Source organism: Eumetopias jubatus, unplaced genomic scaffold (assembly GCF_037043125.1).
Source record: "Eumetopias jubatus isolate StellerSeaLion01/CBP00866 unplaced genomic scaffold, mEumJub1_p1.0 scaffold_16, whole genome shotgun sequence".
Taxonomy (NCBI): Eukaryota; Metazoa; Chordata; class Mammalia; order Carnivora; family Otariidae; genus Eumetopias; species Eumetopias jubatus.
The window spans coordinates 49,525,666-49,546,371 of record NW_028274822.1 but is presented as its reverse complement, the minus strand read 5'-3'; the positions used below and the strand labels follow the sequence as shown (position 1 = coordinate 49,546,371).

The 20,706-nt window shown below is 39.9% G+C and overlaps 1 protein-coding gene across 2 annotated transcripts in view; it reads left to right on the top strand.

The window, feature by feature from the left end:
• Window positions 1-11,229: 11,229 nt before the first annotated feature.
• The window catches only part of MIB1 (MIB E3 ubiquitin protein ligase 1), a 131,165-nt gene continuing 121,688 nt past the window's right edge, over window positions 11,230-20,706 (top strand). For both annotated transcript variants that reach the window (XM_028092533.2, XM_028092532.2), the window contains exon 1: window positions 11,230-12,246. In XM_028092533.2, coding sequence (XP_027948334.1) covers window positions 12,018-12,246 — 229 coding nt within the window. In that variant the 5' untranslated portion in view covers window positions 11,230-12,017. The remainder of the gene's footprint in view (window positions 12,247-20,706) is intronic.

The window sequence follows — 20,706 nt, the reverse complement described above, 5'->3', positions numbered from 1 at the left end:
TTAAGCGTCTGCCTTCGGCTCAGGTCATGATCCCAGGGTCCTGGGATCGAGTCCCGCATCGGGCTTCTTGCTCTGCGGGGAGCCTGCTTCTCCCTATGCTTCTCTCTCTCTCTCTCTGTCTCTCATGAATAAATAAATAAAATCTTAAAAAAAAAAAAGAAGTCTAGAAGCAGAGAAGCAAGGAAGTATCGGGGTTGGTTAACTCAGGCAGTATCACTGAGGACCCAAAATCCCATCTATGTAAAAATTAGGGCATAGATTGGGAAAAAGTGGGACTCAGACTTAGAATGAAGGCCATTTGACTGGATTCACATAAATCTGAGAAACTTGAATCTCCATGTCCCCCTTAGTTTCCCCTTCCTTCTTTCTTTCCTCCCTCCCTCCTTCCATCCTTTCTTTCTTTCTTCTTATTTTTTTTTTTTACTTTTTAAAAGATTTTATTTATTTATTTGTCAGAGATAGAGAGATGGAGAGAGCACAAGCAGGGGGAGCAGCAGACAGAGGGAGAAGCAGGCTCCCCGCTGAGTAAGGAGCCAGATGTGGGACTCGATACCAGGATCCTGGGACCATGACCTGAGCCAAAGACAGATGCTTAACCGACTGAGACACCCAGGTGTTCCTCTTTCTTCTTATTTTAAGATAGTTTAAGACTCCTTTAAGTTGCAAAAATAGTACAGAGTTCCTGTGTACCCTTTGCCTGGTTTCCTCCAATGGTAACCATAGTACCTTGTAAAAAGTAAGAAACTAACATTGGTACAATATTACTAATTCAGGTACAGACCTCCTTCAGATTTTGCCAGTTTTTATAGGCACTCCTTTCTTGGTGGATTACAGTTCTATGAAATTTTATCATATGTGTGGATTCGAGTAACTCATCATAACCGGGGTTCAGAACTGTTCCATCACAAGGAAACTATTGTGTTAGCCATTAAAGTCATGCCCTTCCCCCAACTCTACCCCTGGCAACCACTGATATGTTCTCTAGCACTATAATGTTGTCACTTTAGGAATAAAAAAAAAAAAAGAAGAAGAGTGAATCTAAAAAATAAAAATAAAAACAATTATCATCAAAAGAACACTTAAAAAAAAAGAATGTTATATAAATGGAATTATACACTATGTAACCCTTCAAGATCCATCCAAGTTGTTGTGTGCATTAAGTTTGTTCTTTTTTATGGAAGAGTAGTATTCATTCTCCTGAGACTTCTTTGACAACCCAAACATTCCCCCTTCTTGTGTCTGAGGAGACTAGCCTCTCCTTGAGTGAAGACACTGCAGCGAATCATCTGAAGCAGTTCCTTATCTGACCTGGGAGAAGACAGATTATTACCACAGCCCCCTCCCCCACCTCCCATTGCAAGATTTTGGAAATTTATATTGTCAGAGACATGAGAATATATGTGGGAATGAATTTTCTAAGTGTTGACAAAAAAGAACAGAACTTAACATTTGACTGGCCTGAAATGATCAACATGGGAGCACTTACCAGAGTTTTCAGCTCAAGCAGCAGTTTGGTTGACTGCAAACTGGACTTAATGGTGGCTTACTTTCAGTAGGTTCAGATGTCAGAGCTTCCCTGGTATTTTCAAGGAAGGAACCCAAAAGCTTCAGGAGTAGGAAAGTTATCCTAGAGGACATTCTTCATTAAGCTATTGAGAACTGCGCTGATGAGGGGATCACCAGCATCTTTAAAAAGCTCAATGACAGCGGCCATCTGCATATCAGGGACGATGGTGGGACATTTCACCATTGAAATGGGTTCCTTGATTTCATGCCAGAGTAACAGAAGCCAGGTATCAATGCTTAACCATCAGAGACTAGGTGAATGCAGTTACTAAAAAGGGCAATAGGACCAGAGTGGAAATCAGAATGTGTTAATTTACATAGGTCGTTGGTGGTGGCAATTAATCACGGTGAATTAAATAGATGGACACTTAAGTAATTTTTTTATCTATATAATCAGAAAAACTCTAGTTCTAGTTGACAGAGACCTGACTGGAGTTACCACATAAGCCATGGCCTTTTAACCAGTGTATGAATGTAAGCCATTTCACAGGACATTGAATGAAGAGGAGGTGGATCTTCATGAGAATGGATCCTGTGACACAGCCGTAACTTTATCCTATAATTCTTCCTTCCCCATTTTTTCTCCACAAAAGGAACCAGCTACCATTTTCCAGAGTGAAGGGGCATGAGGGAAAGGGAAATTTCCCTTTTAGAAGTTCCTGTATATTGGCTATGAGTATGCCGATCCCTATGGGCACTCAAGCCATTAAAACCCATTGATCAGAGTGGTAATCATGAACCTCACTAATCCAGTTTGGGCTCTAGTACGTTGTATGATTTCTGAATGCGTAGCTGGAATAGACAAACCTGGCAACTGGAAGAATCTGCATATTGGCTCCTCCATCTATAGAGTGAAACATAATAGTATAAAAAGTCCTAATGGAAGTTCTGTAATTGCCTTTTCTTACCACAACAATAAACCAAAAGCATTAATGACATTCCTGGAGGGATTGCAGAGATTGGAGCCCCCATCAAAGACTTGAAAAATGCAGACAGTGATTCCTATCACTTCCCTATTTAACCTGCTATTTAGCCTGCAAAGGAAGATGGCTCTTGTGTATTATTGCAAATTTTATCAGGTAGTGACTAAATCATAGCTGTTTTAGATATGTCCTCTTTATTTTTATGTTTTATATGTGGCCTCTTAAATGGAGCCTATAAACATGGCAGCTCTAGCTTTTGCAGCCATTGATCTGGCAAGTCCTTTTTTTCAGTAACCCTTGACAAGTAGCCTCACAAACACATTGCTCTCATCTAGCAGTAGTAGCAGCATAACTTCAGCCATGGAAGCAGTCTTTCCTCGGGGCTATGTACTGTTCTCTGTCATAATCTAGGTTACCGAGGCTCCATTACAGTTATGACATTATATTGATTTGACTTGGTGAGCTAGAAGTGTCAAGAACCCTAGATGTAGTAGTTAGACCCATGCATACCAGCGGATGGGAGATATCCTTCAAGAAAATTTAGGTCTTGTCACTTTGGTGGAGTTGCCAGGAGTCCAGTAGTAATGGAGCATATCAGAATATCCTTTCTAAAATATGATAAAATTGCTACAAATTGCACTGTCAGGGGCTAAGGAAGAAATAAAATGCTTGGGGCTTCCTTTTTGGATTTTACAGGCAAGATACATCACATTTGTATTGCTCTGCCCCATAAACCAGTTTTGAGTAGGTCCCAAAGCAAGAAAATATTCTGCAGTAGGCCTAGGCTGCAGGGCAAGCTTCTCTGCCATGTGGGCTGTGTAACCCAGGACAGTCAATGTTGTTAATATCTGTGACATGTGCAGATATATATGGATCCTGTCAAATGCTGATAGTAGAATCCCAGTGCAAACCTCTAGGATTTTAGAGCAAAATTATGCCCTCTTCTGTCTATAAGTATTTTCCTTTTGAAAAATAGTTCCGGTTTGCTCCTGAATTATGACTGAAACTAAATGCCTGACCATGGAATACCAACTGAGATATATGCTTTGAACAGGTGATCAATATATAGTATTCCCATAGTCAGAATTGATAGATTCAGGAATCAAGGGGTTGACATGGCTCTTTTCACTATTATAGTCTTTTCCATCCTGGGAAGTGTTTTTGATTTCCATCTTTACAACTTTATATTTCACTGGTTTAACGAATGTATTTTCCAAGTGAGGAATGTTTCCACCAGCCATACAATAGTAATTCCACTGAATTGGCCATTGGGACTGCTATTTGAACATTTTAGATTCCTCAAGCCATTGAACCAATAGGCAAAGAAAAGAGTTACTGTATTGATTGGGTACATGGAAACGGGATTCCTGATACAGAAAGGTTAAGAAAGGACTGTGTTTAGAATCTAGAGATTCTCTGGTGTCCATTTTAGTATTGTTTATTCATGTTCTAATAAAATTTAATGGTAGACTACATGTACTAGTTAGGATTCCCCAGAAAAACAAAACCCATAGCCTGTGTGTGTGTGTGTGTGTGTGTGTGTGTGTGTGTGTGTGTGTGTGTAAAGGGATTTATTATAAGGATTTGTCTCACACAGTTATGGGGAAGTCCTGAGATCTCCAGCTGGCAAGCTAGAGACCCAAGAGAAGTGATGTGTAAGTTTGAGTCCAAAGGCCTGAAAACCAGGAGACCTGAGGATGTAAGTTCTACTCTGAAAGCACATAGACTCAAGACCTAAAAAGATGCTGAGTCCAAAGGCCAGAAAAACAAAATAAAACAATGTTCCAGCTCAAATAGTAGGGCAAGAAGAGCTCTCTCTTTTTCAGACTTTGTGTTTTATTTAGGTCTTCAGTTGACTGGATGAGGCCCACCAAAATTAGGGAGAGCAATCGGTTTTACTCATTTTACCTATTCAAATGTTAATCTCATCCAGAAACATCCTTACAAGATACACCCAGAATAATGTTTGATCAAATGTCTAGCACTCTGTAGCCTAGTCAAAATTAACTATCAGACTGCAACAACCCAGTAAGGTAAGGGCTGAGAATGAAGTCCTTGGAATAAAGATTTGGACCACCTGCCAGGTATGGGATTCCAATCAGTTGACGTGCTGGCTGAGGGAAAAGTAAATATGGGCCGTGTATTGGAAAGAGGGATTTATAAATATCAACTGTGGCTTTATAAGCAGTAACAGAAATGAGCACATTAACAGCTATGCTTATTTTCTTCCTTTCTTTTTGTATTAGTTTTCCAGGAGAGCTGTAAGCAATTACCACAAATTTGGTAGATTAAAACAACTGAAATTCTTTCACTGTTCTGGAGGCTAGAAGTCCAAAATCAAGGTGTTGGCAGGGCCATGCTTTCTCTTTGAAGGCTCCAGGGAAGAATTCTTCCTTGTTTCTTTCCTGTTCTGGTGGCTTCTGGCAATCCTTGGCATTCTTGTCTTAGAGGGCATCACTCCAATCTTGGCCTTCTTTATCACATGGCCTTCTTCTCCTAATGTCTGTGCATCCAAATCTCCTTCTCCCTTCTCTTTTAAAGACACCAGTCACGGGGCACCTGGGTGGCTCAGTTGGTTAAGCGACTGCCTTCAGCTCAGGCGATCCTGGAGTCCCGGGATCGAGTCCCGCTTCTCCCTCTGACCCTCCCCCCTCTCATGCTCTCTCTCTTTCATTCTCTCTCTCAAATAAATAAATAAAATTTAAAAAATTTAAAAAAAGAATTAAAGACACCAGTCACTGGATTTAAGGCCCACTCTTCTCCATTATGACCTCATCTTGATTATATCTACAAAGATTCTTCTTTGAAATAAGGTCAAATTCACAGGTATCAGGAGTTAGGACTTCAACATATCCTTTTGGAGAACATAATCCAACATGTAACACTTTTTAAGTATAAAATCAATTGTACGTATATTATGTATAAGTATAATGTTACGTATAAAATCACTTCTCCTTTCCCTTTCTCCTACTATTTTACATACAGAGTGCTGGTGGTTGTTTAAATCTTCTCTCTTTTTTCTTGGTCAGTCTAGCAAATCATCTGTCAATTTTGTTGGTGGTTGTTAACTTTAATGTAGGTTATAGGGCATCCAGGAGGGATTATGGCTGAACCACAAGTGGAATTAATATTTTCCAGATATATATATATATGGTAATGAACGGGACTTTGTGACTTCTCTTTTCGGGGGAGAGAGGTGAAGGTATCTTCATTTTAAGTGACATAATTGCAACCTCCTAGGCAGAAGTGTGATGTTATTTCTTTGTTATATGAAGTTTAAATATGGCAGAACGGTGAGAATGGTGCGGAGTACCCAAAAGGGTAGAAGATTCCTGTCATTTGTGGGAGACTAATGAGAGACCAACTGATGCGAGGAGAAGCGATTTTTTTGTCTCCTGATTCTGTTGGAGCTTCCTGCACCTCCTGGGTGCCTACTCAGGCAGGGCAATTCCCGAGGCTGAGGTGGTAAAGCATGCCCTGCAGTCACGGAGCTCTGACTTTGGCAGTGGTAATGACAGTGGCCGGCAACACTGGGTAGCCAGTCTCCTGCAGCTTCAGCATGAGTGTGGGCTCTTGGTTTATTGTAAAACAACATAAGTTCCAGCATCAGCAGCTCAAGGACACAGTGATTATGGGTCCTAGGTAACATCATTGCCTCTTTTTCTCGTTTAGTCCTGGCGGGTTGGCGGGGGCAGGTAGTGTTTCCCTAGTTATTAATCTGTCTTTGCTTCTGTAGCCTGACACTTTTTGTATTAAATTTCTTCTGTTGGAATATTTGGAGTGATTTATGTTTTCCTAAGTGGATATGGATATACTTTTCTTCTTGGATGCACAGCTAGGCTACATTCTTCCTCCCCTTCAATTAGATGTGGCTGAATTCTAGATGATGGGATGTACCAGGGTAATAATATATGCCATTTGGGTACCAAGACTTTTGAGAAGTGAGTATGTCCCCCTTTATACTCTTTCCCACTTCCTTCAGCTATAAATAGATAACCTTAGAGGGATCATGGAACAGCATGAGTCTCTGAGTCACCATGTGGAGGAAAGTGTTAAACTAGTACATGAATGGAAAATAAAACTTAATTGTATTAGAGTCTTTGTAAGTTTTGGGTCTATTTTTGGATTATAGCAGATAGCATTACTCTAACTAATACAGTTACTGTCCAAATATTATATATCTTTATAAATTGTAAAGCAGCCAGAAATTCATTCACAATAGGAAGAATAGTAGGTGAATAACAAAACCACTTTATTTCTGGGGCAAATTAGATTAGAATAAAAATCTTACGAGTTTGGAATGACCCCAAATGTTTCTGGACAAATGGGCAGATAAACAAACATATGTGCAAAATAACTGGGTTCTAAACGTGACAGACACGTATATGACACAGTGATCTCCAAAGTGGGGTGTGTCTACTTTGGAGAATGCCAGTTTAAACATCTAAGGATACAGAAGATTATCTATTGGAGTGAGGTAAGAAAGGATGCAAATTTTTCCGTATATTTTGTATCTTATCTTTTACAGGCGTACCTTGTTTTAGTGTACTTTGTTTTATTATGCCTCACAGACGTCGCTTTTTTTTTTTTTTAAACAAATTGAAGGTTTGTGGCAACCTCTGTGCTGGGCAAGTCCATTGGTGCCATTTTTCCAACATCATTTGCTCACTTCATGTCTCGGTGTCACATTTTGGTGCCTCTCACAATATTTCAAATTTTTTATTTTATTTGTTATGGTGATCTGTGATCAGTGACCTTTGACATTAGTACACAGACCATACCCACAGAGATATTGAACTTAATTGATAAATGTTGTGTCTGCTCTGATTGCTCCACTGACCAGCTGTTCCTTCATTTCTCTCCCCCTACTAGGTGCCTCCCTAGTCTTTGAGACACAACAATAGTGAAAGTGGACCAATTAATAACCCTACAGTGACCTCTAAGTGTTCAAGTGAAAGGAAGAGTCACACATCTCTCACTTTGCATCAAAAGCTAGAAATGATTCACCTTAGTGAGGAAGGCATGTTGAAAGCTGAGATAGGTTGAGAGCTAGGCTTTTTTCACTAGTTAGCCAAGTTGTGAATGCAAAGGAAAAGTTTATGAGTTTATGTGCTCAATCAGTGAACACACAAATGATAAGAAAATGAAACAGCTTTATTGCTGATATGGAGAAAGTCTGAGTAGTCTGGATAGAAGATCAAACCAGCCACAACATTCCCTTAAGCCGAAGCCTAATTCTGAGCAAAGTCTTGACTCTTCAATTCTGGGAAGGCTGAGAGAGGTGAGGAAGCTGCAGGAGAAAAGTCTGAAGCTAGCAGAGGGTGGTTCATGAGGTTTAAGGAAAGAAGCCATCTCCATGACATCAAAATGCAAGGTAAAGCAGCAAGTACCGTTGCAGAAGCTGCAGGAATTGATCCAGAAGATCTTGGTAAGATCACTAATGAAGGTGGCTACACTAAACAACAGTGTTTCAATATAGACAAACAGCCTTCTATTGGAAGAAGATGCTATTCAGACTTCACAGCTAGAGAGGAGTAGTCAATGCCCAGCTTCAAAGCTTTTAAGGACAGGCTGACTGTCTTGTTAGGGGCTACTGCAGCTGGTGACTTTAAGCTGAAGCCAAAGTCGTTGACCATTCTGAAAATCCTAGGGCTCTGAAGAGTTATGCTAAATCTATTCTGCTATGCTCTGTTTACAATCTGGTTTACTGAATATTAAGGTACTGTTGAGATCTGCTCAGGAAAAAAAAAATTCCTTTCAAAATATTACTGCTTATTGAGAGGAATGATTCTAATCCTGAAATAACTTCCCCTATGGGTAAAATGCTATCAAACAGCATTGTGTGCTACAGAGCAATTGTTTGTGAAAGGGAAGAGTCAACAGATGCAGAAAACTTCATTGTTGTCTTAATTTAAGAAATTGCCACAGCCATCTGAACCTTCTGCAACCACTACCCTGATCAATCAGCAGCTTTCAGTGTAGAGGCAAGACCTTCCACCAGCAAGATTACAACTCCCTGAAAGTTCAGATGATGGTTAGCATTTTTTTTTTTTTAGCAATAAAGTACTTTTTAAATTAGGGTATGTACATTTTTTTTTCAGACAATGCTATTGCACACTTAATAGCCTACAGTGTAGTGTAAACATAATTTTTATATGAATGGGGAACCCAAAAAATTCATTTGACTCACTTTATTGCAATACTTGCTTAATTTGGTAGTCTGGAACTGAACCTGCAATATCCCTGAGGTATGCCTATAATTTTGATTTTTGAGTATATTTTATTACACCTATAACATGGTAGTACACATATAATTTGTGCACAAATAACTACATGCATTGAAAGTACAGGTTCAAAAATACTGGACATGTTCAATGAAAGTACACGTTCAAGAATATATTGGAAGTATATGTTCAAAAATTTTGTACTGAAAGGATGTATATCGAAATCACTTAGAGACCACTGGCAAACTGTATTTAGTAGTCTTGAAATAGTGTTAGCAACATGGTTATAAAGTCACAATATATTTAATAAGGGGATGATGGACAGGAGAGTGTTTAATATAAAGAAATACATACAGTGTTAGATTGATTATAGTCTAAGCTGTATGTCTTAACTTCCTCTGTAACCCTGGGCAAGTTGCTACTTAATCAGTCCTGACCTCATTTTCTTTTTATCAAATATGGGGATTGGGCTACTGTGAGGTTTCATACTCATGCTCACTTATACTCCAGAGGTTTTGAATAGTTCTTGTAGAGCCCCTGCAAAGGTAGGAGGAAGGAAAGACTACAGGCGGGCTCTAACCTTGCTATACCGCTTCACTACCTAGCTCCCTTTATTGATCAAATGTACAGGATAAGAACAGAGGGTCTGTGGGACGGCTAGGGAGAAAAGAAAAGAAAAACACTGGGCTAGATGACTTCTTAGGATCTCTTTTCATTTTAAGGGCAAATACAATTCAGAGTTATTATAACTCATCTTTGGTATCAAAAACAAAACCCTTTCTAAATATTAGATTATGTCTTAGTATAAAACCCCTGGGTGAGCTAAGTTCAGTTAAATATGTGGAAAGCCATTATTAATATGCTGTGCTTGATGTAAAACGTAAGGTTGCACTATGACGAATTGGCCTTTACTTGAATCAGCTTACTTTACAAAGTCAATCATAAGTATAACTTGTGTAGTAGCTATATATTTTTTTCCCCAAAATTTTTTTTTTAAAGTAGGTTCCACACCCAACGTGGAGCCCAATACATGGCTTTAACTCATGACCCCCGAGATCAAGACCTGAGCTGAGATCAAGAGTTGGGCACTTAACCAAATGAGTCACTCAAGTGCCCCTCCAAAATCTTTTTATCAACTTATTAATTCAACTGATTAATCTAATTGGTTATCACGAAAGGAAGGAAACCAGAAAAGATCCCAGAGAGAGAAGGAAGAGTTGGCAGAGCAGGAATACTAATAGCGCCCTTAAGTGAATAGCTGGAATTGAGTAGCTCTGGCAATAGCACTTTTAAAAATTTCTGGGGTGAAGGCAGACACTTAACCATCTGAGCCACCTTCGGCTCAGGTCATGGTCCCGGGGTCCTGGGATCGAGTCCCGCATCAGGCTCCCTGCTGCTTGGGAGCCTGCTTCTCCCTCTGCCTCTCTCTCTCTCTCTCTCTCTGTCTCTCATGAATAAATAAATAAAATCTTTAAAAAAAATAAAAAATAAAAATAAAAATTTCTGGGGTGAAAATATTTTGAAACAGACTAGAAAGGTGGCTTGCCTATTCTGATTAAATATTTTAAATCTTGTTTAGTCTCTTAAATTAGCTCTATTTGGTCTTTGGGATTCCATATTGGTATTTTCCTCAGTTTTATTTACATGAAAAGAATATTTTATTTACTTTACTACATAATAATTAATTGGTCACATTTTACACCTCCTTTCTTTCCACTTGATTATTGTCTTTCCACTTGGTTATTTGATTCTGTGGGAGTATTCTGCTCCTGTGACTCTCAGGAAAAGCAACAGTTCATGCTAACAATGCCTCCATGCTGAGCTGAAAAACAATGGTTTTTAAATCCTACACACCATGTCATTTAAGTAACGGCAGCCAGAAACCACTCTTACAGTCCTCTTATTTTCCTTTCAAGGTTGTCTTTTGCATTTAAGGGCTGAATCACGTGTAAACTCTCTCAGGAGCTTGTACTGTTTGGTCTACTTAGCACCCTGACTCCGCAGGAAGGCAAGGCACACCTTTCAAAGGACTTTGCACGTAGCTCACACTCAACAGCATTCCATTCAGCTAAAAAATACATCCCTAATCACCCACTCCGGTTTGACATGTTTGCAATTTACACATACAAAAATACATGTCGCCCTTAATCTGTGCTATAATCTGTCCTACTTCCGATCCCGTTAAAAAAGAAGACTAAAACAACACGGAATCCCAAATTCACACTGTACACCTAGGTACGCTAGAACTTAAAGAAAGACTGACCTCACCGTAACTACCTGGTTTCAGCGCCCGCGTCGTCGTCCCCATCCTCCTCTAGATTTCCTTCAGCCCCACCTCCGGGCCAGTGGGACTGATTTCTTGCTCCGCCCCTTTTCCCACAGCCAATGGGGCGCGGCGCACCACCCGTAGGCCACAACCCCATTGAGCCGCCCCTCCAGCATCTCAGGCTCTGGCTGGCCGTCACCCCCCTCCTCCGTGCTTTCCGGGCCGGGCGCATGCGCACTCTCCTCGGGCCCTGGAGAGACGCTTAAGGATCGATTTTCTTCTCCTTTCTTTCTCCAGTCGCGCGACTCTCCAAACCCTTTCCGCCCTAGTGTTGCTGAGGCTCCCCCTCCTAGTCCGAGAAGGTGCTGCTCCAGCCTTGAGTGCGTCAGTATCCGGATGTGGAGCCGCTCTCGCCCGGCGGGGACTCTGTGGTTGGGCGGAGCGCGGCGGCGTGCACGGGGGCAGAGAGAAGGGGGCCCGTGGGCCCGGGCGCTCGCCGGACGCCGGGAGGTACCACCGCTGCCCACGGGGGAGGAGGCGGTGCCGGTAGTCGGGCGCCCACCCCGGAGCGAGGGGCTAGGGGAGAAAAAAGGCCGGCAGTTAAGCTTGCCCCCCGCCGCCCTCGCCGTCTCCCCCCGGCCAGCCTCCCCCGGCCCCCTGCGCTCCCCGCGCTCCCGGCCGGGGGAGAGCGTGGTTTCCTGGCGGCCGTCGCTGTAGCCCGGCCGGGGAGCCCGGAGGAAGCGGGGGAGTCCCCGCCCACGGCCCCCTCCCCTTTGCCTGCCCGCAGCCACCGCCTCTGAGCCGCTGCAGTCCGGCCTCCAGTCCGAGCCGGGGGCACGGCGGCGGCGGCGACGGCTGGAGAGTGGTTGTGGGCTTAGGGGGGACCACGCCGCCGCCCCCGTGAGTTATTCCCACGTCCCCCGGGGCTTGCTGCCGCTCCCGCCGGCGCCGAGAGTCCGGCTCGGGCCCAACTCCCTCACGGGCCCCCCGGCGGCGGCAGCGGCAGCGGCAGCGGCGGAGCCCACCGCCCGGGCCCCGATGAGTAACTCCCGGAATAACCGGGTGATGGTGGAAGGGGTCGGGGCCCGGGTAGTGCGCGGCCCGGACTGGAAGTGGGGGAAGCAGGACGGCGGCGAGGGCCATGTGGGCACGGTCCGGAGCTTCGAGAGCCCAGAAGAGGTGGTGGTGGTGTGGGACAACGGCACTGCTGCCAACTACCGCTGCTCCGGGGCCTACGACCTGCGCATCCTGGACAGCGCGCCGACGGGTAAGTCTTGGCTCCCTGGCCTGGGCCTGCGCGCGTGCGGGGAAGGGGCGAGGCCGGGTGGGCGTCTGTCTGGGAGAAACCCGCGGTGGGAAGGGAAGAGGGCCAAAGAGATTTTAGGTTCAGTACCTGGTAAACAAAAACTTGCAGAAAAGACCCCGCTACCCCACGGGAAATGATGGCAGCACCGTCACCGGGATGCTTTCAAGCCTGGGAGGCACAAAGCACCGGGAACACAACAGACTGTTCCCCTCCTCCTTCTCTAGGGAAAGGGTCTGGAGAGGCCTGTCTAATAAGCCATTGAAATTAATCAGCCACCGAGTGATAACTGTCTGAAGAGAGGCTTGCCTAGCCATATGGTGTTTAGTTGTCGGGTTACAATTGCCGAGGGGCCTCTGGTAGCTCGGATTTGTTGAGATACCATATATGTATGTATGTACGTGTGTATGTATGTATTGCCTCCTGTAACACATAGAAAGACTTGGAGTTCAGTAGCTGAATGTTAATTGAGACCTTGTAGAATGATTTTTCTAAATTGTTTCATTACCGATAGAGGGAAAAACAGTCTAAGCTGTTGAACCATTTCCTTGTTTTAAATACTTTTTCCAAGTGGATTAAACACTGATTTTTTTGTCGGTAATATCCCATCTCGTATGTAAGGTTATATCAGAGACTTATCCATTCATGCACAATGAGTCAAGGTCCTTGATTCACAAATTTCAGGGATCTGTTTGTTATTGACTCTAGAATTTTTATGTAATGTGGTAAACTGAAGGCTTGTGCTCATAGATCTAACACTATTTTGTTGGATTATTTTAATCAAAAACATTTTTACAGATTTCTCCATGATACTGTATTTAGTAGAAAGTAGTTCAAATTTAAAATTTGTTACTTTTCAGGATGCATAAATAAGCTACTTTTAAAAAATTGAGGTATCATTGACATATACTAGTTTTCTGTGTACAAGATGATTTGATACTTATATATATTGCAAAACGATCATCACAATAAGTCTAGTTAGTATCCATCATCATACATAGTTAATAAATTTTTTTTCCCTTTGTGATGAGAACTTTTAAGATTTACTGTCTTAGCAGCTTTCAAATATGCAACACAGTGTTATTAATTATAGTCACCATGCTGTACATTACATCCCATGACATTTATTTTATAACCGGAAGTTTGTGCCTTTTGACACCCTTCACCCATTTCGCTTACTCCCACCTCTGGCAACCACCAATCTGTTCTTTGTATCTATGAGCTTTTTTTTAAGATTCCATGTATAAATGAGATCATATGGTATACGTCTTTCTCTGTTTTATTACACTTGGCACAGTGTTCTTGAGATCCATCCATGTTGTTGCAAATGGCAGGATTTAATTCTTTTTTTATGGTTGAGTCATATTCCATTGTGTGTATATATATAGCACATTTTCTTTATCCATTCATCCATCAGTGGACTTTTAGGTCATTTCCTTGTCTTGGCTATTGTAAATAATGCTGCAGGGAACATGAAGATGCATATATGTTTTTGAATTAGTGTTTTCATTTCTTTGGGTAGATACCCAGAAGTATTTCTGGATCCTGTGGTAGTTCTATTTTTAATCTTTTGAGGCACCTCCATACTGTTTCCTTATTGGCTATACCAATTTACGTTCCCACCAACAGTAAACATCCTTGGTTTTGTCTCCCTCCTTGCCAATCCTTGCTATTTCTTGTCTTTTGATGGTAGCCGTTCTAGCAAGTGTGAGGTGATACCTCATTGTGGCTTTGATTTGCATTTTTATGATGATTAGTGATGTTGAACATTTTTTCATGTGTCTGTTGACCATCTGTATATCTTCGTTGAAAAAGTATTCAAATCCTCAGTCCATTTTTTAATCAGATTGCTTTTTCTGCTGTTGAATTGTATGAGTTCTTTATTTTAGATTATTAATCCCTTATATGTATTATTTGCAAGTCTTTTCTCCCTTTCAGTAAGTTGCTCTTTCATTTTGTTGATGGTTTCCTTTGCTGTGCAGTGACTTTTTAGTTTGATGTAGTCCCACTTGTTTATTTTTGCTTTTGTTGCTTTTGCTTTTGGTGTCAAGTCCAAAAAAATCATTGCCAAAATCATGTTAAAGAGCTTACCGCCTATGTTTTCTTCTAGGAGTTTTATGGTTTCAGATCTTAACTTTAAAGTCTTTAATACATTTTGAGTTAATTCATAAATAAGCTACTTCTAAGGCTTGATGATTGAATTTGACAAAGCTTACCAAGTCTGAAATGGGTTCCTATTTGTTATTGGCAGCAACAAAAAGGAAACTAACACAAGTCGACTCAGCTATTTTTGAACCGATAATTCATAAAATTGTGTTTCCTTAGCTGGTTATTTAGACATTGAGAAAGATGTATATGCATGCCCAAAAGAAAAGATTCAACAGTACAAAAAGGGACAGCCATTGTTACCCGTTTCTTGGGTATTCTTACATATTCTATTTATTGCAAGCATATTTATTAATATACTGTAAATCTACTACCTTTTTAAAGCACAAATGGTAATAAACTATACTCTCTTCTGCACTTTTGTTTCTTTCACTTAATAGTACATATCGGGAATTTTTCCAGGTTAGCACATTAGGTCTACTTTATTCTTTCATAACTGCATAATATTCCAGTGACTGGATGTCATAATATATTTAACCAGTGCTTTCTTGATGAGCATTATATTGTCTTCTTTTTTTAAAATTTTATTTATTTATTTATTTTTAAAGATTTTTATTTATTTATTTATTTGACAGAGAGACACAGCAAGAGCAGGAGCACAAGCAGGGGGAGTGGGAGAGGGAGAAGCAGGCTTCCCGCTGAGCAGGGAGCCCGATGTGGGACCCGATCCCAGGACCCTGGGATCATGACCTGAGCCGAAGGCAGACGCTTAACGACTGAGGCACCCAGGCGCCCTTATTTATTTATTTGAGAGAGAGAGTGAAAGAGAGCATGAGCAGGGTGAAGGGCAGAGGGAGAAGCAGACTCCCCGCCGAGCAGGGAGCCCGGTATGGGACACGATCCCAAGACTCCGGGATCATGACTTGAGCTGAAGGCAGACACTGAACTGACTGAGCCAGCCAGGTGCTCCCGTGCTTCAGGTCTTCTTATTTACAATGATGCAGTGAATAAATCCTATGTATATGTGCTGAGTACTTATGTTGTGGAATTGCTGCATCAAGGAGTACACATATTTAATATTTTGATAGATATTGACTAATTGCTGTCCAAAGACATTTTACCACGCTACACTCTGACATTTTACACTGAATGAGGCATATACCTGTTTCTCCAGACTCTTTAAATTTTATCTTGCTAGCTCAAGCTAAAGTTTGACCATAACTCAATAATTTGGAGTCATCTTGGTATCAGTAATTGCAGGTTTATGAGGAAATTTAAATATCTTTCTGGGTAAAGTGTAACAAATCCTATACTACAGCAATTCTTGAAGGGATATTAATGTTGTCTCTGTGCTTTATGGTGTGAAGTATATCATAAATAGTTTCATTATCTTATATATAAAAGCACATGTTTTTAGAGGTAATTGTTTTAAAATCTCAGTTTAATTTACAAGATGATTTTACACATTTAATTTGTTGTGTGTAATAATTCTTCTTGTTCATCTGAGTCTTTTAGCAGACATTTTAAAAGCATTTCTAGATGCAGGGTCCTTCTTATGCAGTGCTGTTGAAATGTATTTTAATTTCTATGATTTACTATCTTCAGTATTTTTTTTTTCCTTAAAGGATTGAACAAATCACAAGCTCTTAGATCTGGTTTTACCCCAGGACTATAATACTGCTTTCAATTTTCTCTTTTTTCATTAAAATATTTGATAATTTATGTCTATTGGTACTTTATTATATTCTCGATTTATTAAATATATTTATTATATATACTACTTGATATTTGTTTACATAATAGTTAAAATAAAAATAAATTTAACCTTTTTGAAATAATTTCAGGTTTACAAAAATTACAAAACTAGTAAAAAGAGTTTCCTTTTGCCTTTGCTCATCTTCTTCAAGTATTAATATCTTACAAAGTATAATTATTGAAACCAGAAAAATAATATTAGTACAATACTATTAACTAATTTACAGACCTTATTCAAATTTCACCAGTTGGCCCACTCATGTCCTTTTTTGGGTCCAGGATCCAATCTACGTTCTCCATTACTATTGCATATAGTAATTGAACTGCATGTGAGGCTGTCAAATTCTCCAGCTCCAGATTGTCTGTCTTTACTCTTGTGGAATTATTTTTTTTACTTTATCAGGGTTCTTAATCTTTTACATTTTCTTTGTTCTAAAGAGCAGCTCAAAGTTCCAGTCATCCTACACTGTTGAAGCCAAGCTCTGCCCTTGGGAGAAGATATGACATTGTCATATCTACTTAACTATCAGATCTTACCCAATATTCAAATTACTGAAATCTTACCTCCTCTATAAAGCTTCTTTTGTTTAATGAGAAAACTCGACCTATTAATATTTGCTTGTAAGTGTATGGTTAGGGGCAACATAGGTAATTACATTACCAGTTGTGGGAGAAATTTTTCAGTTAGAAGTTAGAAGCCAGGGCGCCTGGGTGGCTCAGTTGGTTAAGCGACTGCCTTCGGCTCAGGTCATGATCCTGGAGTCCCGGGATCGAGTCCCACATCGGGCTCCCTGCTCGGCAGGGAGTCTGCTTCTCCCTCTGACTCTTCCCTCTCATGCTCTCTATCTCTCATTCTCTCTCTCTCTCAAATAAATAAATAAAATCTTAAAAAAAAAAAAAAGAAGTTAGAAGCCAGCTAGCTGGCTTTTTCCTTTATGTATGAGATAAATGGATTAGATCATTTTAAATACAACTTTTCTTCTGGCTTTGAAGATTTGATTTGATGTTAATAGTAAAGAGCCTAATAACTATTCATACAGCTAACTCAGAGCTAACCCAGAAATACAAATTAAAGAAAGATATCTTTCACCCCAGTCAGAGTGACAAAAATTAAAAGTCTAAAAATAGTATGTATTGATAAAGAATATGGAGAAATCAGAACTCTCAGGTTATTGGTGGGACAGTAAATTGATACAACCACTTTAAGAAGCGATTTGGCAATCTTGTAAACTTTACAATGCACATATTCTGCAACTAAGAAAATCTTCCAAGTGTATATCCATGAGATCCTCAGGCACAAATCCATAAAAAGGTATGTATAAAGAAATTCATTGCAGTATTGTTTATAAAAACAATAATTTGGTAATTACTAAAAGTATTTATGTAGAGTAATTTATGTCATGTTACATGAGTCTCATACAATAAAATATTAGCAGTTAAGGTGAAAGAAGTAGTGTATATTTACCAGATATTTGTTAAGTAAAAAAGTAGGTTTCAAAAAGATATTGTAGATAATACAGTGCTTTTTATGTAAATTTTAAATACTGAAAAATTATGGAAAAATATATATAGAAAAAGGATAAACACCTAGACTGAAAGGCTCTAACCATCAGGGTGGTATTTTGGTATTTTGCTTCTCATCAGAATATTCTTTTTTTGAAAAATAAGAGCAATAGGATTTTTCTTCATTTTTTTGAAAATCTTAGTTTAATGTTAGTAAATCAAGTCTGATTCTAAATTGAGTTTGTTTCCATTCTTGATTTTGCTAGATGCTGTAGCTTTTAGGAGACCTCACAAAGATAGATAATTGATCTAAAGGGAAGAAGTACATTTCTGACTATGTTATGCTGGTTATTAAGCTCTTGCATCTTGGCTTCAAACCCACTTTCTGTATTCTACCTTGTGAGGCTGAGGTGGGACTCTGCATTTTCTTTTCAAAGATTTTATTTATTTATTTTGACAGAGAGAGAGAGACACACAGTGAGAGAGGGAACACAAGCAGGGGGAGTGGGAGAAGGAAAAGCAGGCTTCCTGCCAAGCAGAGAGCCCAGACGTGGGGCTCGATCCCGTCATGACCTGAGCTGAAGGCAGACACTTAACAACTGAGCCACCCAGGGGCCCTTGCATTTTCTTTTTTGCCAGCTGGATCCTAATTGGTTCTACCAATAGGGGATCCTCAAAGGAGACAGGAAGGCTGGAGTGAGAAAGGACTTGCTCTTTTCTGTTTTGCTTGCTTCCTTTTGGTATCATCTTATCCAGGAGGATTTCAGTATCAGTATTTGATTCCAGTTTACTTAGTTCCAGTATAACAAGAAATATCCTCAGTGTGCCCCCACTCACTGATACCAGCATCAGCCCGTCATGACCCTTTCATTAAGGTCTGGATCCTAGCCCTATGGAACCCTTTTTTTAAGCCTCTTATATTTTAGTAATCTCATTTTTTTTTCATTGTTTCCCCATTTCTAGAAGTGGTGCATTGGTGTAGTTTCTGTCTCCTGACTGGACCCTAACTAATACAGTTTACTAAATCTTAATCTTATTTTTCTATTCCATTACCAGTTAAGTAAAATTTTTATTGAAACTTAGCTAGTAATTTTCCATCTTTTCTGATGCTGATCATTTCTTATGTATGAATTGGAAGATGTTGCACTTTTATATTTTGAATCAATGAATTCTGAATTTACTGAATTTAAAATGAAGTAAAGTATTTTCTTTTAAGGATATGAATATGAAAATTTATTGGTGATACATCATTTTGGTATTAAAGACCATATAACGATGGAAACATCTCCAAATACAGTTTTCATCTTGCTTACTCTAGTTTCTTTTGGGCGGCACTTATGTTCTCATATCATCTCTACCCTGGGACACATTAAATGGGTATAATTAAAAAATCTTATAAGGAGCATACCACTAACACCTACTTTTCATCCCAGAAAATGTATGCAGTTTTGGAAACATTTATTTTTCATTTATTTTGTAAGTGAAAAATACGGAACTCATTCTTAATTTTGCCTCTTAAGCACTTTTTCTCAAGATAATCAACAACATGTTTTGTGTCATTAGCATGCATTCCACAAATCCACTTAATTAGGAACAAACAAGCTGCAGCATGTCTTAATGTGCCAGAGGTGAGCCACAGTGGTGGGCCCTGGTGCTGTCAGTCTCTCACTCACCTTCAGTACGCCTTTGTTCCCTGGGTGACGAGTGAGTTTTTGTATAGGCCCACTGATAGTGCTAGTGTCAGCTGACTAATTTACAGTTAGTAAAACTTAATCTTATTCTTAGATTTTTAAAGAAAAAATAAATGTAAAAGTTTCAGTGAAAGTCCACAACCCCTTTTTTTTAGAATGCTTGGGACCAAGTTTGTACTTTTGGATTTTAGAACTATAATATAGTATGTTTGCAACACAGTACATAACACCCACTTTGAAGTCCACAGCAGCACCATGTAATTAAATAAATTAATATTTCTGCAGGGAAGCATATGAATAATTATACTAAGGGGATAATAAAGACTACCTACTATATATAGCCTTTTGTTTGTTCAGATCAGGGTTTATCACTAAGTGAGTTTGCTCCTAACTTACAAAAACACTTAGAGTTTGTAATTATTGAGAAGACATTGTGGACTTCCATTTTCTCTTGCATTTCAAAGGATCATGTTCTATATCTCCTGAGTTGTATACCTCACTTTGGAAACCACTGCTCTGAGTCACCTAGCAGGAACTTAGGCATTTTAAGTACCTATAAGAAAATGGCTTCTTTTTTTTAAGGAATATTCCTTATTATCTTTTTTTTTTTTTAGATTTTATTTATTTGAGAGGGAGAGAGAATGAGAGAAAGACCACAAGCAGGGGGAGCAACAGAGGGAGAGGGAGAAGCAGACTCCCCGCTGAGCAGGGAGCCTGGCGTGGGGCTCCATCCCAGGACCATGAGATCATGACCTGAGCTGAAGGCAGCCGCTTAACCAGCTGAGCCACTCGGGCGCCGCTCCTCCTTAACTTCTTAAACCCATTTCTTTACTCATATTTTCATATGTCCCCACATCATTTACCTTGACTTTTTACCATCATGTCTGGATTACAGTGATAGAACATTTCGTCCATTGGACCTAGCAACATAGTAACAATTTTCTTTTTTTTTTAATTAAAATATAGTTGACAATACAAGGTTATATTCATTGCAGGTGTACAACAGTGATTCAGCAATTCTGTCATTACTCAGTGCTCACCATTGTGAATGTAGTTATCATCTCTTCCCAAAGTTATTACTGTATTATTGACGATATTCCCTGCATTATACTCTTCATCTCTGTGAGTTATTTGCTTTATAACTGGAAGTTTGTACCTCTTAAACCCCTTAACCTATTTTGCCTATTCCCCTACACCTCTCCCTTTTGGCAACCGCTAGTTTGTTCTGTATGTTTATGAGTCTCTTACCCTTATTTGTTGTTGTTTTTTGTTTTTTGTTCTTTTTTTATTTTTTAGGTTTCATGTATAAATGAAATCATATGATACTTGTCTTTGTCTGACTAGATCCATCCATGTTGTTGTGAATGGC